Source organism: Centroberyx affinis, unplaced genomic scaffold, assembly GCF_046629955.1.
Source record: "Centroberyx affinis isolate AG114_WGS23_722 - 3 ecotype Tasmania unplaced genomic scaffold, CSIRO-AGI_Caff_v1 ptg000299l_1, whole genome shotgun sequence".
NCBI lineage: Eukaryota > Metazoa > Chordata > Actinopteri > Beryciformes > Berycidae > Centroberyx > Centroberyx affinis.
The window spans coordinates 234,858-260,165 of NW_027278977.1; the positions used below are offsets into that span (position 1 = coordinate 234,858).

General features: G+C 45.2%; 1 protein-coding gene across 1 annotated transcript in view; it reads right to left on the reverse strand.

Moving 5' to 3' along the window:
- csmd2 (CUB and Sushi multiple domains 2) overlaps positions 1-25,308 on the reverse strand; it is a gene marked incomplete at its 5' end in the record, with an annotated part of 223,670 nt that overhangs the window by 77,427 nt on the left and 120,935 nt on the right. Inside the window, 13 exons of the mRNA XM_071515056.1 lie at positions 119-310; positions 541-743; positions 10,296-10,422; positions 14,318-14,509; positions 14,896-15,052; positions 15,159-15,328; positions 16,782-16,970; positions 17,966-18,181; positions 18,763-18,879; positions 19,488-19,676; positions 20,552-20,739; positions 22,693-22,831; positions 24,236-24,430. Coding sequence (XP_071371157.1) covers positions 119-310; positions 541-743; positions 10,296-10,422; positions 14,318-14,509; positions 14,896-15,052; positions 15,159-15,328; positions 16,782-16,970; positions 17,966-18,181; positions 18,763-18,879; positions 19,488-19,676; positions 20,552-20,739; positions 22,693-22,831; positions 24,236-24,430 — 2,274 coding nt within the window. The remainder of the gene's footprint in view (positions 1-118; positions 311-540; positions 744-10,295; positions 10,423-14,317; positions 14,510-14,895; positions 15,053-15,158; positions 15,329-16,781; positions 16,971-17,965; positions 18,182-18,762; positions 18,880-19,487; positions 19,677-20,551; positions 20,740-22,692; positions 22,832-24,235; positions 24,431-25,308) is intronic.

The window sequence follows — 25,308 nt, forward strand, 5'->3', positions numbered from 1 at the left end:
TCAGCAGTAGCAGTAGTTATGTTATGTGACAACAGTCCTGTCCTTGTTACAGTGACAGTCCAATACAGTCCAGGCAGTTACTGATGGTGCTGACTATTGCAGGCCTGACGGTTTGTACCTGAGCAGGTAGGAGGGTCTGGCTGCCAGAAGAAGCGACTGTTGATCTCAGTGCAGGTGATCTTGTTGGCCCCCTGCAGGACATAGCCAGGATCGCACTGGAACACCACATGGTCCCCGGGCTCCCTGCTGTCCCCGCCGCGCGTCCCGTTGGTGGGCATGCCCGGGTCGTTGCAGGAGGTGGCGGTGGAGACTGGAGGAACAAGGAAAGTGTCCACCGGTAAAAGGACATGAAAATAAACCTCTATTCCAATTTGTAAGAACTGTATTTTCATAGCTCATAAGTCAATCTCAATGAGTGCTGAAAAGCTTCTCTCTCTTTCTCTCTCTCTCTCTCTCTCTCTCTCTCTCTCTGCACCCAATTACCACCCAGCCATCCCCCCTCCGCTTTCCCTCCCCTCCACCGCCCCACCGCCTCCTCACCGGAGAACTGCAGAGCGAAGCCCTGCTTGCTGGTGAAGAAGTCGGTGGTGAACTGCAGGCTGACGGTGTTGAAGGTGCTGTGGGCGTCGGGCGGCAGTTGGGAACCGCTCAGCTCCCGCAGCAGGACCCCTCCGTCCTGGGGCCCGTCCCAGATCCGCAGCACGTCGTGGACCTCCTCCGTATGGAAAACCAGGTAGTGCAGACTGGCGGAGACAAAGACAAGATCCTTTAGAAGCTATGTCAGTCGATAGTTAAACAGCCAACATCTTCCGGTCTGCAAATGTAGGCGTTGACCCTTATGCATGCGCTCTCCCCCTTCAATTTTGCCTCACAGAAAGCCTGTACAGATCTGAAACAGAAAGTTATTTTCCTCAAAAACTTCTCATCGCAAAAAGGTACATCTTAACTCTGGGTGTTACCAATACTTTCGGCTTGGGTGTCAACTGGTCCAAAAAACACTTAGATGGTTTTAATGGAAGATATCTGCAGCAGAAGGCCATATCTTACAACTTTTCCATTAACACCATTCGTTGAGAGTGACATTTCACAATGAAATCGGTGGTATCCAGATAAGGTTGTGTAGAAACTATGCCTCTTCCTCCCCTCCAAATGTTAGGGCTCAGGGTTCATATCAGGTTACGGGTAGACTTTCGGTTTTCAGACTTGGCAAATATTTATTGTGAGACTGAGACTGCAAATCATTATGATAATACAGGAGGGTAAAAAAGGATAAGTGAAGGCTTTGAGCTGAATAGAGCTCACAATTTCTAAAAAGTAAAACGCGAAGAGTCAGAGCGGAGGAGATTAAATAAAACGCAATGAACCTTTATAAGAATGAATGAGAATAAGGTAGTCATGTGATGAAAGGAGAGAGAATAAGAATAGAGAAAGGGCAAAAAAACATTGTTAAGGGCAAGTATAAAGGAAGGAAAGGGATGTTGAATTGAAGAGACAAAACATCTAGAGCATTCCATGGATGATCCACAATGTCAGTCAAGCAGACACGTCTGCCGCAGCGTTTAATAGTTTCAGTCTAGACATCAGAAAGATGATGCTGTCAAAATATCTATACTTCACTTAGGCTTAGACAGCTGTCAGCCAGCTGGTGGTCCACTGGATGTCAAGTACATGGTAGTTGTGTGTGTGTATGTGTGTGTGTGTGTGAATGTGTGTGTAAGCAGGTGCGTGTTTGGACAAGCTGGGTGAGAATAAAAGGGACAAAATGCGGTATTTTACAACAGATGGGAAACCATAGTTATTTAATTACGGCCTATTGTTGGCACCGGCCACTCAATATAAAGGCAGCATCTGTCATCAACAGACTGCAGGTTACCCATTTAGAGACATAAACAATATTTTCAGCAGCGTTGCCCTGCGGCCATGTCTCGAATACTTATTAAAAATGAGATAAACACGGCCCGTTTCTGGGAGCTCATTTAGTTTGCGCTTTGATTTTGACACTCTAAACTCAAAAAACATTGTTGTCGTTCCTTTTTTTTTCTAAATGAGAGGATGAATCAGAGGGGCACGGGGGGTATATGCAAAATAAAGGCTTAATGATTTGTCTGAGTGATGGTGGCTTTGTAGCAGTACAGTTTTTTGTGTGTTTGGTTGACTCATCTCGGCGCTAATCACAGCGACAGCAATGTTTTTGAGGGATCATCTTTGCTCTCCAGATGTATTACAGCAATAGAAAACACTGTCTCTGATGTCGTTTCCAATGCTCCGTTGGGACGAGGCCTTGGCGTATGTGTCAGACAACGCTGTTCAAAGCTTTGGGTGACCACATGTGCTCACTGGGTAGCGCCGTGGCCATCCTGGAAGATACCGCAGCCAAAATGAGGAATGCCTCATGGGATAAAGATGCTCACTCAGAAGCACTATTTCGTAGAAGAACTGAATTGATTCAGTCAGAAAACAGCAGTGCACATCAGTGCAGAAGCTCCAGAACTGTCATGTTGGAGTCTCCTGCAAATTGACCGTGCCTTGTATGACATCGTATGCTCACAGGAGCATCACTTGTCCCGGCATCTTGGGGTTTAGAAAGCACTTGTGGTGAAATAAATAAATAAATATATAAATTCAAGACAGACCATCAAAGTACTCACTTTCAGAAACAATTACATTTACAGGACAAGTACTTTTTTGGGGGGGAATTTCTTTGGGAATTTCAGAGACAAAGAAACAAAGAAAGGCTCACCTGAGTGGTAAGAATAGAGGGCCTGGAGGTTCATATGTAAATATCTAGCAGGCAGGTAGGCCATTCAAGTTATGGGTCAATGGTTACTCTTATGTGTGCTTCTACAGCACTTGAGCTGTGTGCCTGAGCTACGATATTGATTGGGTGTTTTTGAAGTGCCTGGACAGAGAGACTGAAAACGTGTGAATCGTGAAAAATGTTTTTTTTTTTTAAGTATGCATTGAGCATAAGCATCCCTGAGCACAAAATAAAAATATTTGTCATGAATGTTTAAGAGAGAAGCTTGGCCTTTTCAATACTAAATATTGGGGTCTTACACTAGCAAAAAGTGGATACTAATGCATCATGTTTGTTTATAATCTATTGAGAAAAGAGAATGAATTATAGAAGAAAGTTTGGAAAATATGACACATTTGCTGTGCAAGGCTAACAGGTTGACCTTACACCATATATTTACTTATTGCATAATTTTACAATAAGTAGATTTTGTTTTCATTTTCCAGTTTATCACCCCACCCCCCCACCCCCTCTCTCTCCCTCTCTCTCTCTCTCTTTCTCTCTCTATCTATCCATCTATTTACAGTATCTCTGTCTGTAAGGCTTTTTACTAAACTAAAACAGGAGGAAATATGCACATATTTGCCCACTCCTCCCTTCATGTAGTCTCTGGTGTGGGAAGATATAAAGAGTGCCACTCCCATACATCAAAAGCCTAAAGCCTATAGACAAACACGCAAACACACAGAGGTGCACACACACAAACACGTGCACACACATGCAGACATACCAATGTTCTGGTGGAAATTGTGCCGCTTTATATACTTTTAGTATCCTTATCCCTTTACACACACACACACACACACACACACACACACACAGAGCCTTGAGCTACAGCTGATGTAGAGGAGAAACAGCAACCCACTGATATGTCGGCTTTAGCAACAAGTTCCCACCGTTTCTGCATAATTGGTGTCAGACTCTGACTCCCATACTGTCTGATGTGCGAGCAGCAGCCAGAGGCTACTCAACAGTGTGCAGCGTGTGTGGATACTGTATGTAACCTACTTGACAAGTCCCGCCGCAATGCTTGTGAAGGAACTGCATATAAAACAAACATGCAGACAGGCGCACGAGTACACATTCACGCAAATGTACACTGATAGGTATATCCAAGCGTATGTGGCAATACACCCCCGTACGTAAGTATGCTGTGCATGCCTTGGACGCAGACATAGGGACACAGACATACACACAGACACACACACATGCGCAAAAGCAAAGCAGCACATTACAGCATGTTTACACGAATGACATTCATCAACTAAGAACTAGCTCAAATGCTAATCCCATCCACTGTGTCATTATTCCTCTGCTTACAGTGCTCTTGCACTATCACTGATACATGTGCGCTGTCACAGAGAAAAAACAAAATATTCTGAATAGCAGCAAGCTAAACCTCTTTATTTCTCCTAGTCTGTCTCCAGACAGGAAGAGAACTAATGGGTATTTGCTCACATCACACTGCCAATAGAGATGAAGAACACACACCTCTGTGTTTTCCTTTGTGGCACAGGGAATCAAACCCCAAACTTCACAGTCCATTTAGAGAAGGAAGATTCTGAGGCACCCGCATATCTTCTCTGCGTATCTGATTGGTGCAGCAGTAGCCTAGAGCTTAGAGACGTGGGCATGTGACCAGAGGGTCTTGGTTCGAATCCTCGAACCGACTGGGAAAATGTGGGTGGGGAGAGTGAATGAGTAACACTCCTGCCTCCCTTAGCAACTGTTGAGCTGCCTTTGAACAACAAAGCACTTAACTCTCAAATGCTCCAGTGGAGATGCTCAGTGGCCAACAGTAGAAACCTGTGGTTGTACTGGGCAGCTCCCAGTGTGAATGTGTGTTACTGTATGAATGTGAAGCGGGACGTGTGTTGAGTGTGCTCAGTCTGCTTTCTCTGGGTTATAAAGGGAAATAAAAAACAAAACAAAACACTTCTCTCATAACTCATATAGCAGTCATATACCACCAGGCAGACAGGCAGGCCACAGCAGTCTGCCTAGACTGCCATTTCTAACGCTATTGTGCCGAGCCACTAATCTGCCACTAACAAACTGGCTAGTCCCTCCACTTCCGGAGTGCAGGGGTCGTGTTCAAAGGCCTCCACCCCCGTCATGTAAGCGCCTCAGGCAGTCCGCACACATGTTATGCTAATGCAGTTATGATATACAAATCCTAGCATGATCCTCCTACACTCCGCCTCCCCAGACTCTTAGAGGGAGAATGCTTGGGTGTTTCACGGGATTTGCAAGTATAAATAAGACAAAAAGTGCATGTGCTCCGAATATGTGTGAGTGTATGTGTGTGCTTGCCTGCATGTATTCAGTATCTATGTGCAAATGTCTGTGTGTGAGTGCACGTGTGTGTGTGAGTGTGTGTGTGTGTGTGTACTGAGTCCTCGTTGAGGGTGCGAGTGAGTAAGTGAGTGAGATGGTTCGGGGATTTGCATGTGGAATGGTGGAATTATGCGGCAGGCACGTGTTGGATCCATGCTCATGTGCTGACGGGTCTCATGTTCTAATGCAACCCTCTGGACTGTCAGAGGCTGAATGGCGTCGCTTTCTATTTCCAGATTTATGTGTCTAAAAGAGGGATGGGAAGGTGGGAGGGAAGGAAGCGGTAGGTGTGCGGGGCTGAGGGAGGGAACAAAGAGAAGAATCTTAATCATTACTGGAAGAGGAGGATGAGGGCAGGAGGATAAGAGGTTGAGGAAGAGAAGAGGAGGGATTGAGGGATGGAGGGATTTGGGCTGAGCGGTCGGATGGATAGGACGGACGTGGACTGCATGTTAGGATAATTGGCTCCTTTTTATACAAGACCAAAATAGCCAATCTCTCCTTGTCACTTTCTGGGAGTAAAGGGTGGGGGGAGGATGGAAGAGAGGATGGTGGGAGGATAAGAGTGATGTGGGAAGGTAGGGAGAATAGATGGAGTGACTGGCATCTCTCTCTCTCTCTCGCTCTCTCTTTCCCATGCTCGCTCCAGCCCCTCCCTCCCCCAATCTAAGATCAGAGGTCTCGGTAGAACCCATGCTGGACATGTAGACTTTTTTTTTTTTTTCTTTTTTTTTTTCACCAGCCAATCCCCTCGCCGCCAACGTTCACTAATCCATGTGTTCTTTTTTAACACCCTCTTTCCTTCCCTCCCTGCCACTTCCCTTTCTTCTCGCCTCATCGCTGCGCTGGCTCCGTGATGCAGGCCCCACTGCTACAGCTGGCTCTGGCAATAGAGAGGGTGGGGGCTGGGGGGGGGGGGGGGGGGGGGGGGGGGGGGGCATGTGTGTGTGTGTGAGAGAGTGCGCGGTGTGTGTAAGAGCGCAAACAAAATACTTGCTAGTCACGCAAATTGGTTCATTTCCAGAGGTACTGGGAAGTGCTATAGCTTCCAGTAGGGTTTAATCCTTTAGAGAGAACTATTCCGGTTGCACAAATGGTTGGGGGCGAGGTGGGACGGGTGCGGAGGGGATACGAGGGATGAAGAAAATTACAGGTTGAAGAATGGGAGGAGTGGAATCATCATCCCTCTCAGGAAAAGAGAAATTTGGGTTTCTGTGTGCCGTGGCGTTCTGCGAGATCATAGGCGGCTCTGTTTTGAAGTTTGCGGCTGAGGGCTTTCCTTTACACTTGTCCCTCTCTTAATGAGACAAAATGGTTCAATCAAATGTCAGAGGAATCGCCTCGAGGAGGAGAGGAGGGGAAGAGAGGGATGGAAGAGTATTCCAGGGTCTCTTTTGATTCCGCCTTCACTATTTTGTATTCATATGAGAGAAATAGAGAGCGCCGAGCCTCTCTCGTATGAATACAAAACAGTCAAGCTGCAATCAAGAGTCCTGTGGGGAGTCTTCGGAGTAGGTGTATGTGTGCATGGAACTGATAAATAAGTAAGTGTGTGGGTGTGGGTGTGCATGTGTGGTGCGAGCGAATGTGAGAGCAAACAAATTCCCTGTGTTTCCTCACATCTGTCTCAAGTGTGAGTGTGTCTATGAAGGCGATGCTGAAGCTCTAACCTCATCAGCGTTAATGCGTGCAGACGTGGCCCACGTACGACTGTCCCAGTGGGATCGTGCGTCGGGGCCGGGCCACTTGCATACCGCGAGGTCGAAAGGATACGCCGTGAGTACGCTTGACATATAAGGGTTTTCTTGAGACCTGTGGTGAGGTCTGGCTGCGGCAATCTTTGCCCAGTCCATGTGCTGCGGTGAGCATGATGTAATAACATGAAAGCGGCACTATCATCGCAGAGATAAAAAGAAAATTCAAACTGAATTTTGGCCAGGCACAGGTGTCGAATTGGACAATGGATCGGTGAGATAAAAGCAGAGGACTATGAACGCGCACATGCACACACACACACAAGCACACAAGCACACACACGTAGGCGCACCTATGCACAATTAAACTTTTCTGAAGCCGAGACATTTTCGGATTGTGAAAAACCCAGTTCGGAGTATGAAATGTAATGTTTGTGAGTGTGTGTCCGTGTGTGTATGTATTAGGGTTCGACTGATATGGGTTTTTGAAGGCCAATACTGATACCAACATTTTGGTATATTTTGGTGTAGACCATCATGGGACACTAAAATTCTCCAGTAAAACTCATGCTAATGGTATTCTTCGATGGGTAAAATCATATCCTCCTCTCTGTCATACCAGCAGTGGGCAATGGTGACTGGTCATTATCCGATTTTTATTGAAAGGCCAACATTGGCCCAATATATAAGCAAAAGGATACATCAGTCTAACCTGTACTGTATGTGTGTCTGTGAGAGAGGGAAAGTGAGGAAGTCACAGAGAGTGAGGGAGAAAGTAAGGGAGTCAGACAGAGAAAGCCAGTTGTGCTTCCTGACTGCTTCCTCTCCAGCTACCCCTACTGTACAGCTGCTAGACAGAGTTAGACAACTTGCCTAATTCCAACAGGCTGCCTCCCACTACACATACTGTAGCCTCCCACATACTGTGTGAGTCCTATTGATGCCTTGTGAACCAGAGTCAAAACGCCTCCATATTCTGGCCCACAGTGCATTCTGTCTTATAACCTTTGCACTCTCCAATGCACAGGCCAAGCTTCTTTTCAAAATCTTTATTTTTTCATGAATAGTTTCGGCTTCATCTTTCAGTGAAATCATAAGGCCTTTATACCTCATTTGACCTCTGGAGCAGTAACCACCCTATAATATGAATACATACTATTTCAAATGGCTCTTTTGCCTCCCTTATCATCTATGTTCCTTTAATCTAGTTATTATCTCTTCATATGCCTATTCCTCTCTCTGCCTCCCAAGTATATGACGTCCACCCTCTTTTTATCCATACCCCTCAATCCTTGAGCTCCCATGGTGCACCAGTGAGTAGGCGGTGTTACACGGTCGCTGTCATTTGGCACGACTCCCGGTCTCACACGCACTCGGCGCGGTCTGATTAGCGCGCTACTTTCAGCTAAAGCTTTTGCGAGACAAGGAATCCCAGGTCTAATGCATTGCAAATGCTCCTCAATAATGGATGATGTAGACAGGATCAAAGGCATGTATGTGGAACGTAACTTACAGCGGGATGCCAGGGACCCAGAGGTGGTGAAGGCAGTAATGAACCTATGCTAGCAATCACGAGGGGTCTAGGAATGTCAGAGACCATGCAAATGTGCAACCTGTGAGGCAACACACATACACACACACACACACACAAGCACACACACTGACACACATCTTTAATAACACCCACACACTTATGTGAATGCACACTCCCACGCTAATGAATATGCACAATGGAAGGGACAATGAACAAAAAAAATGCATACATTAAAAAAATGCACACATATATACCACACGGACATGGTGTTCCATATTGATGAGTGTGATCTTCCCCTATAGGAATAATTAATCCATTTATCACATGTTCCTTCAAGGCCAAAGATACTCAGAGAATAAGCAGCATTCTCTTTGAAGAGTCCTGTGCCCTCCACATAATCAGTTCCTTCAATTGCCTAGGCTTATGATTAAGACAATTGTGTTGTTTTACATCTCTGCTTTACGGCAACACAAACACAGTCAGGCAGAGCCAAGAATTCTGCCTTTGAAGGATCACCAGGCTGCTTTAGGGTAGGATGGTCGGGGTGGCTAGGGGTGAGGTGAGGCGGGGTGCGGCAAGGTGAGGTGTTTCATAAACAACGCAATTATAATATCTAATTAATTATCAGACACTTTCAGCCAGATTTCATGCAAAATTACACTGGCAAAATGAGTGGCCATTACCGAGGACGTGTGTCCATTTATTAACTGAAAGCCAGAGGAGGGAGGAGGTCACACACAAACACACACACACACACACACACACACACACACACACAAACAAAAAATGTACATGCAGATACGCATCGTTGTGTTCCAAATTTTTGTTTAGTATATGCAAGAAAAAAAGTGTGAATGCATGCAAAGTAAATGGAGAGAGGCAAACTGAAGCGCAGAGGTGATCACTGCAGTTGAAATTTTTCAGTTTGAGCAAGAAATTCACCTGAAACAGTAAAACAGTATCAGCTTCAAACAGAACTGTATCCAGGGGCCTGAAAAAGTTATTTCCAAAATGGGTGACCAGCTGGTTCAGGCACCTAGTAAGGATCTTGGATGCCCGCACTTTGGGGGTGTACCAGGCATGACCGACTGGGAGAAGACCCCAAGGCAGACCCAGGACACGCTGGAGGGACTACAACTCCCAGCATGCCTAGGAGCCTCTGGGGATCCACCAGAGGGAGCTGGAGGAAGTTGCTGGGGAAAAGGATGTCTGGGCTGCTCTGCTTGCCCTGTTGCCACCATGAGCCTGACCCGAGATGTGGCTAGAAAATGGATGGATGGATGGATGGATGGATGGATGGATGGATGGATGGATGGATGGATGGATGGATGACAAGCTCACGGTAGCTGTGTGTGGTTTCCCTGAGCACTATGACACAATGTCATTTATTTACAGAGAGGGAAACAAAAAGCAGAAGGCATGGCAGGTCAGCGAGTTTCCAGTAAGCTGTGGTACTGTAAGAATATTTAGCTACTTTTCATACATTAGCTGAATTGGATTAATATGATAGATTGAAAAGTATAATCCTGAAGCATAGTTTCAAGTAAGTGGCTTTGACTAGAGCCTTGGCTGCTTTCTGTTGTGTCAAGTGGTGTCAAGTGGTCAAACTCATGTGAGCAAAGCTTTCTGTCTCAACATACACACACGGGCCAGAATTATCTCCAACTGCTCGACTTTCTCTGGCAAAGTCTAAAACCCAAAGGCTCTGAGGTGGCACTGCCCTTCATCCAACACTGAATCAACAATTTGCCAAAAGCAGCTCACTAAAGATTGATTACACAGTAGCCTGTGAAAGTGATGAATACCACTGCAAATGGGCCGCTAAATTGGAAGTATATTGAGAGGTGGTAGATTGAAACAAAGACTGGGAAAGAACAATGTAATCAGAAAACTAGAAAGTACGCAGGAAGGAAACAACCGGCGGTGCACAGACCTAATAGTGCTTCCAGGGGCAGCCTCGATGGTCCACACACAGTGCAGGTTGTGCTCGTATGGAGCCGGGTAGCCAGGAGAGAGGATACGACCGGTCGGCTCATCCTTGATGGTGCCCCCACACTCCGCTAGAGAGAGGAGAGAGAGGACACAGATTTAGGAAGAGTGAGAGGGAGTAAAGTGAAGGACGATGGACACAAGTGGAAAAAAAAAGGCAAGAAAGTGCATCTCATCAGGTTGCTCTCATCATTATTAATTATTGACATTGCAGTCACATACTCAAACGCAATGTGCTCCTTCATCTTGTTTGCAATTTGAATGATAGGAGGGAGAGCGGCCAAGTCAATATACTCTGTGTGTGTGTACTGTATCTTCTCTTGGCTCAGCTGCGGCAATCCGCCATCTCAGCCATGATCTCATCCTGTCGCCTTTGAAAGCTGACGTACTTGTTGACTGAACAACGCATTCAGCGGGATCGTTCCGGCACGCGACGACCGCTCAGCTAAATTAGACCTCAGCTCAAGTTCACAATCACTTTGATGGAGACGGGGATTTGGAGTGACGTGGCAGTATACTGAAGTTTATTTCAATATCACTGATATGATGTGCACCCTGTGCGCAGTATGATAGGCGGTACATCATACCAAGGGAATGGCAGACTTGTCATGAATCACTTGTTTGTCAGGGGAGGGTCAATGGTCGTGTGCGTGTGTGCGTGTGTGTGTGTGTGTGTTCATACAGTAAGAGCCTGCAGATACGACGGTTCTAGTTTCATGGCTCAACAAGCCCCTGAGGTGGCACACACCAAATATGAGCTTGGTCACTCGCACACACACACACACCTATGAAACTAGAAAGCAAAATTAGAGGCAAACACATTTTGTCAAGAATAGTGGAAGATCGTTTCCAACCTCATAATGCATTGCCTTCAGAAAACCTCCATGACTCAAAAGCAATTTTCAGCCCCCCACCTACCCACTCCCACCCCCTGCCCTCTTCCAAAAAGTGAATGAAAAACAAAAAAAAATGTCCTTCTCATAAAGTGTTTTTGTTGACATCCTTGAGGGCATCTCAACCGACAGGAAAAGGGTTTTTTTTTTTTTCTTTTCCTTCCTCTTGGAAGAAAATAGCTCCTTCAAACAAGAAGAAAATGGAGGTCTAAGAATCATACTGATGATGATGGTGATGGTGGTGGTTGTGAAACCCATCTGCTACTAGTAGGCACTGTGCTGCAACACACCAAGGATGACAGATAGACACAGGCAGACAGACAGAGACTGGCAAGCAGGGAGTTAGTTATAAATCAACTAAATCAACATACATGCACACACACACACTCAGAGGGAAACACCAGGCTGACAGACAGGGACAGAGAGCCGTGGTTTCCATACAGATCAGACCAAAATGCTTTGTCACCCTCCATTTGACAAACATCTCTTTCTCTATGTTTACAAATCAGTCTCCGCTTTGTTTCTCTCTTCTCTGTCTCTCTGTCTCTCTCTCTCTCATGCATTATACATTTAAACAGCAATAATCACCAGAGCTGGCCTCTGATCATTTTTGCTGTCAAAGCATAAACTCTCTCACACACACACACACACACACACACACACACACGCATGTGCCTGATAAAAAAAAAAAAAAATCAAAAGCAGAGCCAAAAGCAATTTAATGGTCATTTTTGCCTTTCGCAAACTAAAAAAAAGGGAGAAAAAGTAGAAAAAAAGAGAGAAGACTGGATAGAGAGAGAAAATGGCAAAAAAAATGAAAGTGTGATCAGATTAATCTTTACTCTCCTGCTGAGGTTTTGTCTTTCTTTGAGTTTTTTTTTTTTCCTCTCTCCGATATGCTTTTCTTCCCGTGGAAAACTTGCAGTGTTTTGCGGAGTGAAAAGAGAAGACGGTGATCTATCACAGCGAGACAAACCCATCTCTTTCTCCTGGCCTGATGACCTGCTGCTGGAGAAACTATATTAGGAGCTCCTCAGCACTACCACAGCAGTATAACTCTTTCAGCCGCTCTCCCCCTTCAATCTATGTCTCTCCATAAGTCTTTCCAGTGCAGACTCCTGCTTCGTCTCTGTCTTGTTCTCTACCCAGGCTACTGGGCATTTACGTGCATCCTGGGTGATCACATTGTATTTGGATAGGATGAATAAAACAAAATAAAAACTAGGAAGTCACATGCAAATCAAACAGATGACAGGAAGCTTAGAGAGTAAAATACTGTCAAAAATGGATCTGGGGAACAAGCAAGAAAAGACGTTTACTGTCAGTTTGAATGGACATAAATATTACATGAGGAAGTAACGTGTGGCATTGTGTGTTTTGGAGAAAATGGGTCTTTATTTTCAACAGCAGCCTAGAAGGGAGGGATATAAACATTTACACACTCACACCTAGGATTTCAAGCTGGCAACCTTCCACTTCTGTAACCTTCAGGATACAAACTCTCCCTGCCTTTCATGAACTTCATTCTCCCCGCTCCCTAAGCCTTCTCATCTGCGCCTAGTGTTTGTCCCCACTGCTAGAAAATAATTCCCCCATCACAAACAGAAGCAGTCCCTCATCTTCTCCCAAATTCACTCTGGCTGTTAGGCTATCACCCAGTGGAAGGGGCACGGGGAGGACAAACGTGTTCGCAGATATTGCCTGAATGTTGTTTATACCGAGACGTGAAATTACCTGTCAGCGTTTGGGTTGAAAAGGGAGTGGAGCGTTATTATTCTAATCACCTTGGCTGATGTCAAAACACACCATCCTGCCTGTTTCTTCTTAGCCAGGCCCAGAATGCTATTGAGCCTCTGACTGGTTTGTGAGACGCTTTGTCGAAATGTGAGACGATCCAAAAACTGCTCTGGATTTGTCATTGGGGAAGTGATGTGTGTGTCTATACGTGTGTGTGTGTGCGTGTGTTGTGAGTAAGTAGTGGCCTTGCAGCTGGGTGGTTGCCAAATAGAATGTATATTAGAATTACAATATAATGACTGACAACTGCTTAATTGACTGGGTCATCTGGAGGGCTTGTCTGTGTGTGTGTGTGTGTGTGTGTGTGTGAGTGTGTGTGTGTGTGTGCATCTGCGTGTGTGTGCATGCGTGTGTGTGTGCTTGTGAGACCCATGAAACAGGAGAGAAAATACTGAAAAGTAGTGGTAAATAAAAATGTAGGTGAACTATAACCTCCAGTCAGTGATCATCAAATCAGGCAAACAAGCAATCTAAATATATATATATATATTTTCAGAAATGTATGTTTTTTTAAAGGTCCTTATCATCACATAACTTCACATAACATTGTTTAATACTACTTACTATAATGTATACTATGAATTTACATCATAAAGATTTATGTCAGGATATTTATATTCTTCAAATTAAAAGGTGAGTCTAAACTAAGTTTAGACGGGTTTTCCCTGAACTACACCCATGACATTTTCACCCTACAGTAACCTCTGAAGCACAGAAGGCAGCGAGTCTAGGTATTGTTGATATGAGGAAGAATCTTATTTTAGTTAAAAACAATGTGAAAAGGGGAAATATGCAACCATGATGCAATACAGATATGAGGAGCTAAAAGGAGCACAGCCATACTTGATGAGATAACGTTTAGAATAAAGTGCTAGGAGAGCAACTGAGAGAATGCCTCAAAATAGTGCTGCATAGAGCTGAAACAAACCACAGAGCTGTCCAACACCTGCACTGAGGTGACCCAGTATTCCTATTCACATTGTCTACAGTTAATTGAACTTCGATGGATAAGGAACTAGGTCATGAAGAACAACTTAGGACAGCTGAAATTGGTTTGAATCAGCAGTGTGCCAAACACTATGGCTGCCATTGATAAAATGAATGATGAACACAACGCAGTGCAGCGCAACAGACGCAATACAACACAACGTAATGTAATATAACATAACACAGAATGAGACAACATAATATAACATAAGGCAAACATAAGAGACACAAGATAACATGAGAAAACACAACATCCCACCGTCCATATCCCAAGGAGCACCAGACTTACCAACACAGAGCGGGAGGGGGCTGTCCCACGCCCTCCGCTCCCCCCTCAGGCAGGTGAGCACCTCGGGGCCCTTCAGGGTGTAGCCTGGATCACAGCTGTACGACACGGTGCTGCCCGCAAAATGACCCTTGTCCTCCCGCTTGTAACCGAACTGGGGAACGCCTGGATCCTCACACTTCACCAGCTCAAAACCTTGGAGAGGGAGAACGAGGGGAGGGAGGACAGTGTGAGGATAAAGGGGGTAATGAAGAAGAAAAAATGGATGTGCTTATGAGAAGGAGGGAAGAAGGGGAGAAGGAAGGGAAAAAAAGGAAGTGAGGGGGAAAGGAAGGAGGCGGATGAAGGAAAGAAAGGAGAAGCAAAATATTAGAAAGGTACAAAAACAGAAATGTTAGAGTGAAGTGTACAGAAAGTCTCCAGCTTTGATTTATTTATTCACTCTTACACTTCATGCAATACCCCTTGGCTCCTGCTGTGGACTTGCCTTCCCTTTGTTTTTTTCACCTGAGAAAAAGAGGTGTGACCCAGCGGGCATGCTAGCGTGTGTATGTGTGAGAGAGAGCTAGTGTTATACTCACTGGTGAAGTGCAACTCAAAGCCTTTGCTGGTATTCTCCGCGTTGCTGACAAACTCCAGCCACATGGAGCTGGAGGTGGAGTTGAGCGTGGTGTCTAGCAGCTCGCTGCTTGTAAACACCCCCAGGAGACGAGCGTTGTTACTGCTGCCGTCAAATACCTAGAGAGAAAGAGAGGGGGAGCGGTTGGACGAAGGTGTGCACACACAGATATGCGCCACGGGCTTGCATACACACACAGAGGGAGAGCCCCTTCCCCCTCCTCACTTTGAGTAAGTCGTCCTCCTCCAGCCGGAAGTCCCGCGCTCGGAGCTGGATGCCTTTGCCAGGCTGCGTCTGGATGGAGTAGATGCACTCGTGGTTGTTGCCGTAGTACCCGGGGTAGTTGGGCGAGAGCAGCACCCCTTGCATGCCAGTCACGGACGAGCCGCACTCAGCTAGAGAAAAAGAGAGGGAGCGGAGAGAGAGAAAGAGAGAGAGAGGGGGTTGGTGTTGGAGAAAGCAGAGAACATGTCAATCGCTATATGTTTGAATCTTGCATCAGAAGTTGATTTATTCATGCTGGCATGCATAGGGAAACGGGGGAGGTGATGGGGTGGAATATGGCCAATGACTGTAGCTGGATTCTGAGTGGCACATCATCATAATCACACTGCAATCTGAATATGATTAACAGTCATTTTGGCTCCATTTGAAAATAACTTTTCAGAATCACATCAGGAAAAGATTGGGGGAAAAAAGGAACAAAAAGATTTCTATAGAAAAATAGCTGCCAGAATTTAAATGACCCTGAATGTATCCAGAATTTTAACTTGTCCTTCATGAATGAAATGAGGTGAGGTGAGGTGATGAGAATGTCTGGGAGGTATGGACAAGTATCAAGTTTCTAAAATATAGCTGAATATGATTGCCAGAAGTATGGAAATAACAAAATGTGTCATCACTGTCAACCTTCAAAGATTTGTATTTATCTGGAGGCAAAAGAGATGAAGAAACTCCAAATTAACAGCCTCATTCCTACAAAATATGCCATAAGGACAGGAGTAAAAGAGGCAGTGAAGTGAATGGAAATTCATTTGTGTCGGGAAATTGCTTGACCTACTTTCCACGTGCCTCAAAACTCTAAACAAACATTCGGAAAGTGTCAGATATTACTGGTACGGGTGACGAAAAAAAAAAACCAACTTAATAAAAAAAATAACGCTTAATAAAACTTAATTACTTGCTTCCACTGGGGTGTCAAAATCTTAACACTTACAAATTACTTTCTAAGTTTAGAATCTGCGAACCGTTTCACCAATGTGTAACTGGTAAAAAATATTGCCCTAAAGATATTCCCCTAGTTCACTGCTGTTCCTCACATGCACTGAATGAGTGCTCTCATTACTTTGAAAAGAGCCGTATTAAGGACAAACACAAAAAGGTCAAACGTCGTCATGTGTCTGTGCATTACCATTATTATGATTAAATGACACACAATTCATTTTCATACCAATGCCATAACGCCGTCATTAAGATTTGATGAATCACAAAACCCACACACAGATCTAAATCTATGCGACTTGACCCGTCCTGTTTCGCAGGCCTTACCAAGGAGCAAAATCAATATGTTACATATTTCGGCTCTTTTACATCATCTTCATTATAGCTGCTCTTCTTGAGCAAAGTCAAAAAGGCTCTTTCTGGGGAAACTTGCCAATAAAGAAACATAGTGTGGGCGGATGAAGAGGACAAGGAGAATGCCTTGTCTTTCAAGGTGATCAGTGGATGTATGGAGGATGTGTGTGTGTGTGTGTGTGTGTGCAGTGGAGTCCAGGATGTAGTGAGATGCTCATGTGAGGGGGGGGAGAGGGGGTGACCAAAGCCAAAATAAAGCATGTGACCACCTACCAACACACCTTGGCAGAGGGGAGCTCCACACCCGCCTCCTGCCCCCTAAGCACACCACCCTCGCCGGCCCCTCCAGTCGGTAACCCGGGAAGCAGGAGAAGATGAGGGCGTCGCCCACCCCGTACTGCAGGCCCTTCCTGGTGCTGTAGGGGGGGATGCCCGGGTCCTCGCACGGCTCCAAATCGTACTCTGGAAAGGACACAAACAAAGACAGAGAAAAAGGTGTGAGTGTACTTGATTCATTTGCGTCAGGTCCAGTGATGAGTCGTTAAATAAGAAGATGGGTAAACTATGACCTCCAGTTTGTGATCATCATAAGGCCAACTATTGCCAACATAAACAAAAATCTATTCTATTTTCAGAGAGGCATTCATTTTTCTTTATTCCTTAGAAAACCCTTTCATCATATGACTGACACCGCTTTGTTACTACTTCTTATGCTGTAAAGTAGGAATTTATCTCAGCTCAAGATTTCTGTCAGACTTTAAAAGATGATAAGATAAACTGTATACCACAGATAAAAAGGAGAGTAAACTGTGTTTAGGAGGGTTGACTCTCATTCCTGGTCATGTCTAAACATCATAAGACCAAATGTTATTTCTTAATTATCTAAACTATCACATACTCTCATTTGCCCAAAAAAGGCCTAAAACCAATGAAAGGTGGTATTCCTCCAACAGCCACAACTCTCAGTGATAGTGCCTCTTTGGATTTTTTAATATTCTTTTTCCCATCTCCTAAGTGTCCTGGTGGTCAAACCAAGGGACGTGCTAAGAGCAAAAAGAGGTGAAAAGTGGCGCTCAGTAGGTGAAGGGCTATCTGTGCTTCACTCTAAATTGATTCATTTAAAAAACATGAATTCTCTTAATGTTAACCATCTCATCGTTCTTGAGTGGATGTAATTAGACATTTCCCTTAGACACACTTGGCGATGCTCAGCTAGGATCAGCCCATCGTAGACAAGGGGCGAATAATCATCTGTTTGTGTTCATAACCTAGTGACATAGACACTTGTTATTAAATAGGGATGGCAAGTGTGCGCTCCATACTCAGGAGAATGCCAATCTTTTAACCCGATCACTGAATCTTGATCTCCTCTAAATGATGAGACATTGTGAGCAGCACTCTCAGCTGTCTCCCTTCTCCCCTCTCGACATTTTGACTTCCTGAATCTCTGTGCTCACCGGAGAAGGTGATGTTGAATCCCTCGTAGGAGACAGAGAAGTCGGAGAGGAAGCGGATCTGAGCGGTGTAGTTCCCGAACAGGCCTGCGCTGAGCGGCGGGGGCAGCGTGGAGCCCGTCAGTCTCCACAGGGGCTGGGAGAAGCTGCCGTTCTCCGTCACCAACAAATGGTCATGAGGGCTCTCCAGGTGGAAAGTATGGAAGGTGAATTGGACACCTGGAGAAGAGAGGGGGACTCATTATGTTTTTGGTTTTCTTGTCCTCAGTAAATACTAATGAAAATTGAAAAATGCTATGTGCAAGGTTTTCTCATTAACATACTGTATATTGGTGCAAGATTGCCATGAAATGAGAAAACAAAATAGAAAGAACACTAGTGTATGTGTCACATTCACCGGAGACAAACTTTTGACAGTTGCAGCCTGGGGGTCTTTTGATTTTTGTGAAAGACAATATTTTCAATAATGCAGAAAGCATCAATTCCCTCACTTCCCCCCCCTTTTACCATCAGCACTTTATCAAACACATTACACCCACGCAGAGACAGCATCTGCAAATAAAATTGTGTCAGGGCCCCTAATTTGCTGCGAGCGCTCTACCAAAGGTGACGCGACTGGAGAACGGTCCCGCGGCTCTCTAGCCCTAGGCCAGCCTCTCAGGGCTCCTGTCTTACAGAGACAGCTCGTTCGACAAAATAAAAAGGCCACTCTCGGCGGGGGGGGGGGGGGGGGGGTGACATTGTAAGGGGAATTGAATCCGACCGCTGCGTGTGTGTTGACAAGGATCCCCCCCGCTAACCTTTGCCATGGGAGGTCTCGATCATCCACGTGCAGTTGAGGTTGTGCGGGTAGAAGTCCGGGAAGCCGGGTGACAGGATGGTGCCGGAGTTGCCCTGGATGTAACCTCCGCACAATGCTGGCGACGCCGAGAGGGAGGGGTCGGGGGAGGAGATGGATGAAGGAGAGAAACGAGAATGGAAGGGATCGGCGAAAGAAAAGAGGGCAAAACAAAGTGGACGAAATAAGACATAAATGAAATTTACTGAAATAATGGCAGAACTCGTCTGCGCATTTACAATGCAGTAAAATGCATTTTACTAGAGGTGCCCTTCAAGACAGCATAAAACGTAGAGGATGGTATCATCAATATCATTACAGAGTAGGGGGAAATCAATACTGTCCTTAAATATAAAAGCATTTACAGTGGAGTAAGAAGCAAAACTTCAAAGGGTAAGCTCACTGCCGTACATATAAAACATTTATGATGAAATGAGGCAGAAACCTTTAAAGTCTAAAACAAGAGCTGTCAGAAAAAAAGTTATCATTTTACATAGATTTTTAATAGCAAATATGTCGCAATTTAAATGTGACGCAATGAGAGGCAAAGTGCTCCAAAAAGCTTTCTCATCCTTCATCTGTATGAACAGAACTATAAAACAATGGATTTAGCCTTAATTCCGTTTATGAATAGGAAGAACTTTGGCAGTCGGCGATTCATTTCTAAGTCAACATTTTGGAACGCACCATCGCAGCTGGGCAGGGGGCGACTCCACTGGAAATTGGGTTCACACTCTAAAGGCTCTGTGTCACTGAGTGTGTACCCCGCATCACAGCTAAATGTCACCAAGGCGCCCACATAGAAGTCGTTGCCATGTCGCTGTCCGTTGACGGGGATACCGGGGTCCACGCAGTGATCCGACTGCAACTGCAGGGCTGCAGAGGAGGTAAAGAAAAAAAAAGTAAACACACACAAACAAACGCACACGCTTATACTCAAAGCCTGAAAAATCCATCTGCTTCAAGTGTAGAAAGGCATATATCCCGGTTTCAAATGGTCTACTTCAGAGGTCTTGGCATGTTAAAAGGCAGTTTACTCTCCAGTTTACAAAGCAATCCTGATAAATAGAGTACACAAACAGCTTTTTTCTGCAGGAATCAACCAATGGGAAGTTGCTGTGCTCTTTCCAGCTACACCTTGCCGCTGCAGTTCTCGCCTGACGAGCATTCATAGTGAATAATTGAAGCTTTGCAGAGATTTACCCGGAGAGAAACCGCAAAAGGTTACCAGTGTGAGCCACACAGGTAGAAATAGGCTGGAAAAAAACACAGCGGGAAGCGTACTTTGTTTTCGGGTTTGAACATGCGGCTTTGGGAATCGGTGTGTGATTAATGCGTGTGTGTGTGGGTGTGTGTGCCAGTGTGCATGGAATCTTGAGCATGGGAATGTGTATAACTACATATGAGCCAGCGCGGCGGGGTTATCTCACTGTATAATCTAACCCCATTTACTTTCTAATTATAGGTGTTCTAATAAGAATGGCTTCATGCTGAAATTGAGAGCCTGTGGTGATAATATTAATAGCCAAAAATGAATAGCTTCATACTAGTATGGTGAACAATGCTTTTGTGCCTGTTTCTTCGGATGCGTGTGTGTGTGTGTGTGTGTGTGTGTGTGTGATGGATTAATTTCCATGGGAGTCTATGTTGCGTGGGTGAGTGAGTGCTTCCACTTCAGTGTGTGCATGCGTGTGGGTGCAGCTTTGAAGATGCCACATCCAGTTCACAAGATCCAAGAGTACGCTGCTTACTCTCGTAGCGTATGCGGAAGCCGATGTCGGAGTGGCTCTTGTCGGTGGAGAAGAGCAGGTAGAGGAAGTTGGAGGTGCTGATGAGGAACTGGGGAACCTGGGTGCCTTGGTAACTGCCAATCAGTGACGAAGAGGGGAAACGCCCGTCGCGCACCTCAAGGATGTCATAGTTCACCTCTGTGCGGAACCTGAGAACACGGCAACAGTTTCAGTGAAGTAGTTTGAAAAGAACGAGCTCACAAGATCCAAGTCGATATGTCCTACAATTCATACTAATAACAAAAATAATCAGAACAATAAACAGTATTTATACAGCACTTATTTGAAAGTGTTTCACACAAAAACAAAATAAACACGGAATTCAAATAAATTCAATGAGAACAGAAGAAATAAAAAGGATAAGAGCAAACAAAAAAGAATAAAAGACAGATTAAGATAAATCTGTAGAAATTATGCTGAATTAGCTAGCCGGAGTTTGTTGGGCAGCCTGTTTCAAAGGCGAATTCCCAGGCAGTTTTAGTCCTGAGTCTAGACCGTCAGAACAGCCAGAGGATCTCAGGCTGCACTCAGGTTCACAGGGTATTAAAAAGTCAGCAATATAGCCAAGGGGAAGCCCTGACTGAGCTTTAAGGAGTAATCAGGAAAATCTTAAAATCAATTAGAAGACTGACCGGCAACCAACATAAAGATGCTAAACTTGGGGTGATTGGTCTCTACATTTAGCCCCATTTAAAATCTTAGCCGCTGCGTTCGGTACAAACTGAAGACGAGAGACTGAACAGATGATATAGAAGCATGAATGACCTTCTCGAAATCATCTGAGGATAAAAATGCTTAGATTTTTGATATACTCCTCAAATGAAAGAAACAGGACTATCTTACCCTGATCAGATCACTGTCAAAGACCACACTGAGGTTCCTTGTCACTGATTTAATGTTGGAACACAGACTACCTGCTTTGTTTTGAATCATACTTCTGGAACCTGGAGGACCAAACTAAATTATTTTGGATTTGCTACCACTGAGTTGTAGGAAGTCCTCAGACATCGACATTTGATATTCCTGAGGCAGTTATGTAGCTGCTCGTTGGATCAACCTACTGAAGAGACACTGTTGTGTGTTTTTGTTGTGTGCACATGGCTATGCGTGGTTATGTGTGTGTGTATATGTGCATCTTTGAATGTGTGCGTGTGTGTATGTGGATCTTTGAATGTGTTTGGCTACATTACTATATGAAGTCTCATTTACACGCATACCGTATGTGAGGCTGTCTGAGTATTCTCTTTCAGTGTGTATGTATGTATGTGTGTGTGTGTGTGTGTATGTGTGCTGTGTGTCCTTGTCTTTGTTGCCCGAGCCACTTCATCATCAAAGCCATGAATAAATTGTTTCGTTTCAGAACCGTGCTGTCTAAATGAAGCGAGTTGTGATATTTTATTGATGTTACATAAAAATCAAAGAGCAACAAACATTTATGTTGTATTCATTTTGCATGGTGTGCTGGCTATCATGGCAGACACGGTGATGAGATGGGCAGGCGAGGATGAGCCTTAGTGAAACGCTAATGTGGCGTTTGATCCTAAAACTGTCTCTCTCTCTCTCTCTCTCTCTCTCTCTCTCTCTCTCTGTGTGTGTGTGTCCCTCTCTCTCTCTCTCTCTCTCTCTCTCTCTCTCTCTCTCTCTCTTTCTCTCTCTCCCTCTCTCTCTCTCTCTCTCTCTCTGAGCTCACATGCTCACTGAGACATCAAGATGAATTACCTCCTCTCACATCTCTCCCATTCCCCTTGATGGACCATCTCCACTTAAAAGACAGAGTCGTGCTGTGGTTTCGGTGTGTGTGTGTGTGTGCACATTGGACTCGCATGTACATTTACATATTTGGTGTTGGTGTGTGTGTGTGTGGGGGGGGGGGTATCAAATAATTATGAGCACTTAATAAATAAAACATAACGTTATCCTGCTTGGGGCTGCGTGTTTATGGGGATTAGATCTACTACAGTAGACACAAGAAGTGAGACAGAGAAAGAAATAAAGACACTGGAACAAAGCTAAATGTGTGCACATGCTGTAGGTGTGAGCGGGGGCAGGGGAAGGCGTGAAAGATAGGTGACATGGCAGCAGTTGGTGGTCCGGTGACTCACTTGTCGAAGATGATCTTGATGGGGTAGCCTGGAGGAGCCTCAATGATCCATTCACAGTTGAGGGCCTCCTTATAGAGTTCTGGCCAGCCGGGGGAGAGGATGATCCCACTGGGAGCCTTCAGATCCCCTCCGCATGGGGCTGAGAGAGAGAGAGAGAGATAGAGAGAGAGATAGAGAGAGAGAGAGAGAGAGGGGCAGAGACAGACAGAGAGAGAGAGAGAGAGAACAGATAGAGATTGAATTATGTATGTCTGTCCCAGCTGATGTATGACAGCGTCCATGGATGATCCCATTCATCAGCCAGGGCCCATCTCATTTCTTTTACTGCCGAGGTCTATCTAATGTAAATCGGTGGCAGCCCACTTCAAGGTTAACCATCTCTCCAGGGAACATGCCTGTCACTGTGCTTGTGTGTGTGTGCTTGTGTGTGCGCGCGCGTGCGAGCATGTGTATGCATATGTTTACTCCCCCGTGCTGTTGTCTTTTAAATCTGTCACCAAACCCCTCCTCCAAAGACGCCGCTGTCATCCCCATCAAACAGGGAAATGGAACAACTTTGATTGTCGGCACAATAGACACTTGAGCACATCACCCCCTCTCTCATACCCTTGTCTCTGTTATCGCTCGCTTTGCCTTGCATCTCTTTAACCGCCTATCCTTAACCGTAACACACAGGGAGAGCGGAGAACTTAGTTACAGCGCCACCGCCTCTCTCCCTGTGAAGTGGAATGATTTAATCAGCCAACTCAGCGCACTGAAGGACATCTATAAAACGCATTATGCCACAAACGCTGGGGTATGATAGATGGTCTCAGAGGAACACGGAGCCGGCGCGGCGCACAGGGGGAAGCGACATGTGTTTTAATAACGGTCCCTCCTTTGCGTAGCGTGAACGGTGAACCCGATAAGGCCCTCTAGCCGCACCTACATTAGATATGCTGCGATATTGCCGCCCACGAAGAGCCGTAGCTCACTAATACCTTAGCTTAGATTTGCCAGCTTTATTGGCCCTCTCTGGTTTCCTGGAAGTGGTTTATTGAATTCATATAGAGTCAGAGGGTGGCGAATGCATGATTCAGCATTCTGCTTATAAGCTCAGCATGTCTGCTGCGTGAGGCACTTTGAAGAACAAAGCTTGCCACTCAACGCGTCTCTGTACCATCAGCATTCAATCATTCATCAAAAGCATAATTCATGTCTTAATGATCGCCGCCATAAGATGTCAGACATTAATTATATTTGCATCAGTTCTAAAAGAAATGGAATGAACGGCAATTTACAGAATTGACAAAACACTTTTTATATTGATCTCTAGGGTGGCCAGACATCCGGGTTTTAAGTTCTCTGTCTTCCATCTGGTGCAACCTCTTGATGGACACATCAAGAGGTTGCACGTCTACCTCAAGCTGCCTTAGATCCCCTGCAAAATCTTAATATATAACTGCCCACTGTGAGATATTGGATAAAAACAATGGAATGAATCAACACAGAATACGGCTTAAAGGAGCCCGCCGCACAGAGGAGACACCGCTCCTGTACCCACCTTCGCAGCGGGGCACAGCGTTGTCCCACACCACGTTGCCGTCCTTCAGGATGCAGGAGACGGTCTGCGAGCCGTGGGTCTTGACGAAGCCCTCCTCGCACAGGAAGGAGATGGAGCTGCCCAGCTGAAGGCTCTCGCCGAAGCGCTTCCCGTTCACCGGCACGCCCGGGTCTGGGCACTCGTTGTGGCGGAATGCTATTAGTGGGGTTTTCAAAAGACAGGGAAAGAAAAGAAAGAAAGAAATACAAAAACACCAGTGTCACTTCTTTTACAACTTCAGGAACAGATTACCCGTGATTCAGCCGGTACTACTCTCCCACACATATCACATTTTCTGTGCAAGGATGCTAATTTCCATAGGGATCCTAAAACAATTACCCAAATTTCTTGACAAAAGTTGTTTTTTTCCACTGCCAGCATTTAGCATTGCCAGCATTTAGCCAGTAGAGAAATTTGTTTCACTTAGCGAACCGTATTGATTCATCCTGCTGCACATGTTTTTTTAGAGGGTGGGGAAGCATATGCAGATCATCGACGCCAGATGACACAGCTGGGGTAATACGTGGATAAAAAAGAGGATTGGTTTCACTCATCCTCACAACTTCATCCATCAGCCATCTGAATAAAACTTCAAGTAGGAAACAATTACAAAGGCCAAGAAGGAATTCACTCACACAAGGAGAGGCACAGCCCTGGAACAAGGCATGTAAACAAATACATCACCTGCCCCACTATCTCTCTCTCTTTCTCTCTAACTCTCGTACACACACGCGTGGGGGTGACACATGTAGGGGTTGATGAATCTCTCCTCTGTATCCATTGGACCCAAACGAAGTGTGAACCACACCTCATCCATCACGATCATCTTATTTATTAACGTGCCAAAAGTCCCCTCAATACAGTTTGGCATGTCCTTAATTAACATGAATGATGGAAGGTGTCCACCCAGCCCCACAACCCCCCTAAAAAAAAAAAGGTCTGCAGTGAGATGACACTGTTCTCAGTAACTAGCCGTCGTCCTCAATTAACTGCTCTTGACATTCATTCACCGTGTTGCATTGGTTATATATTTA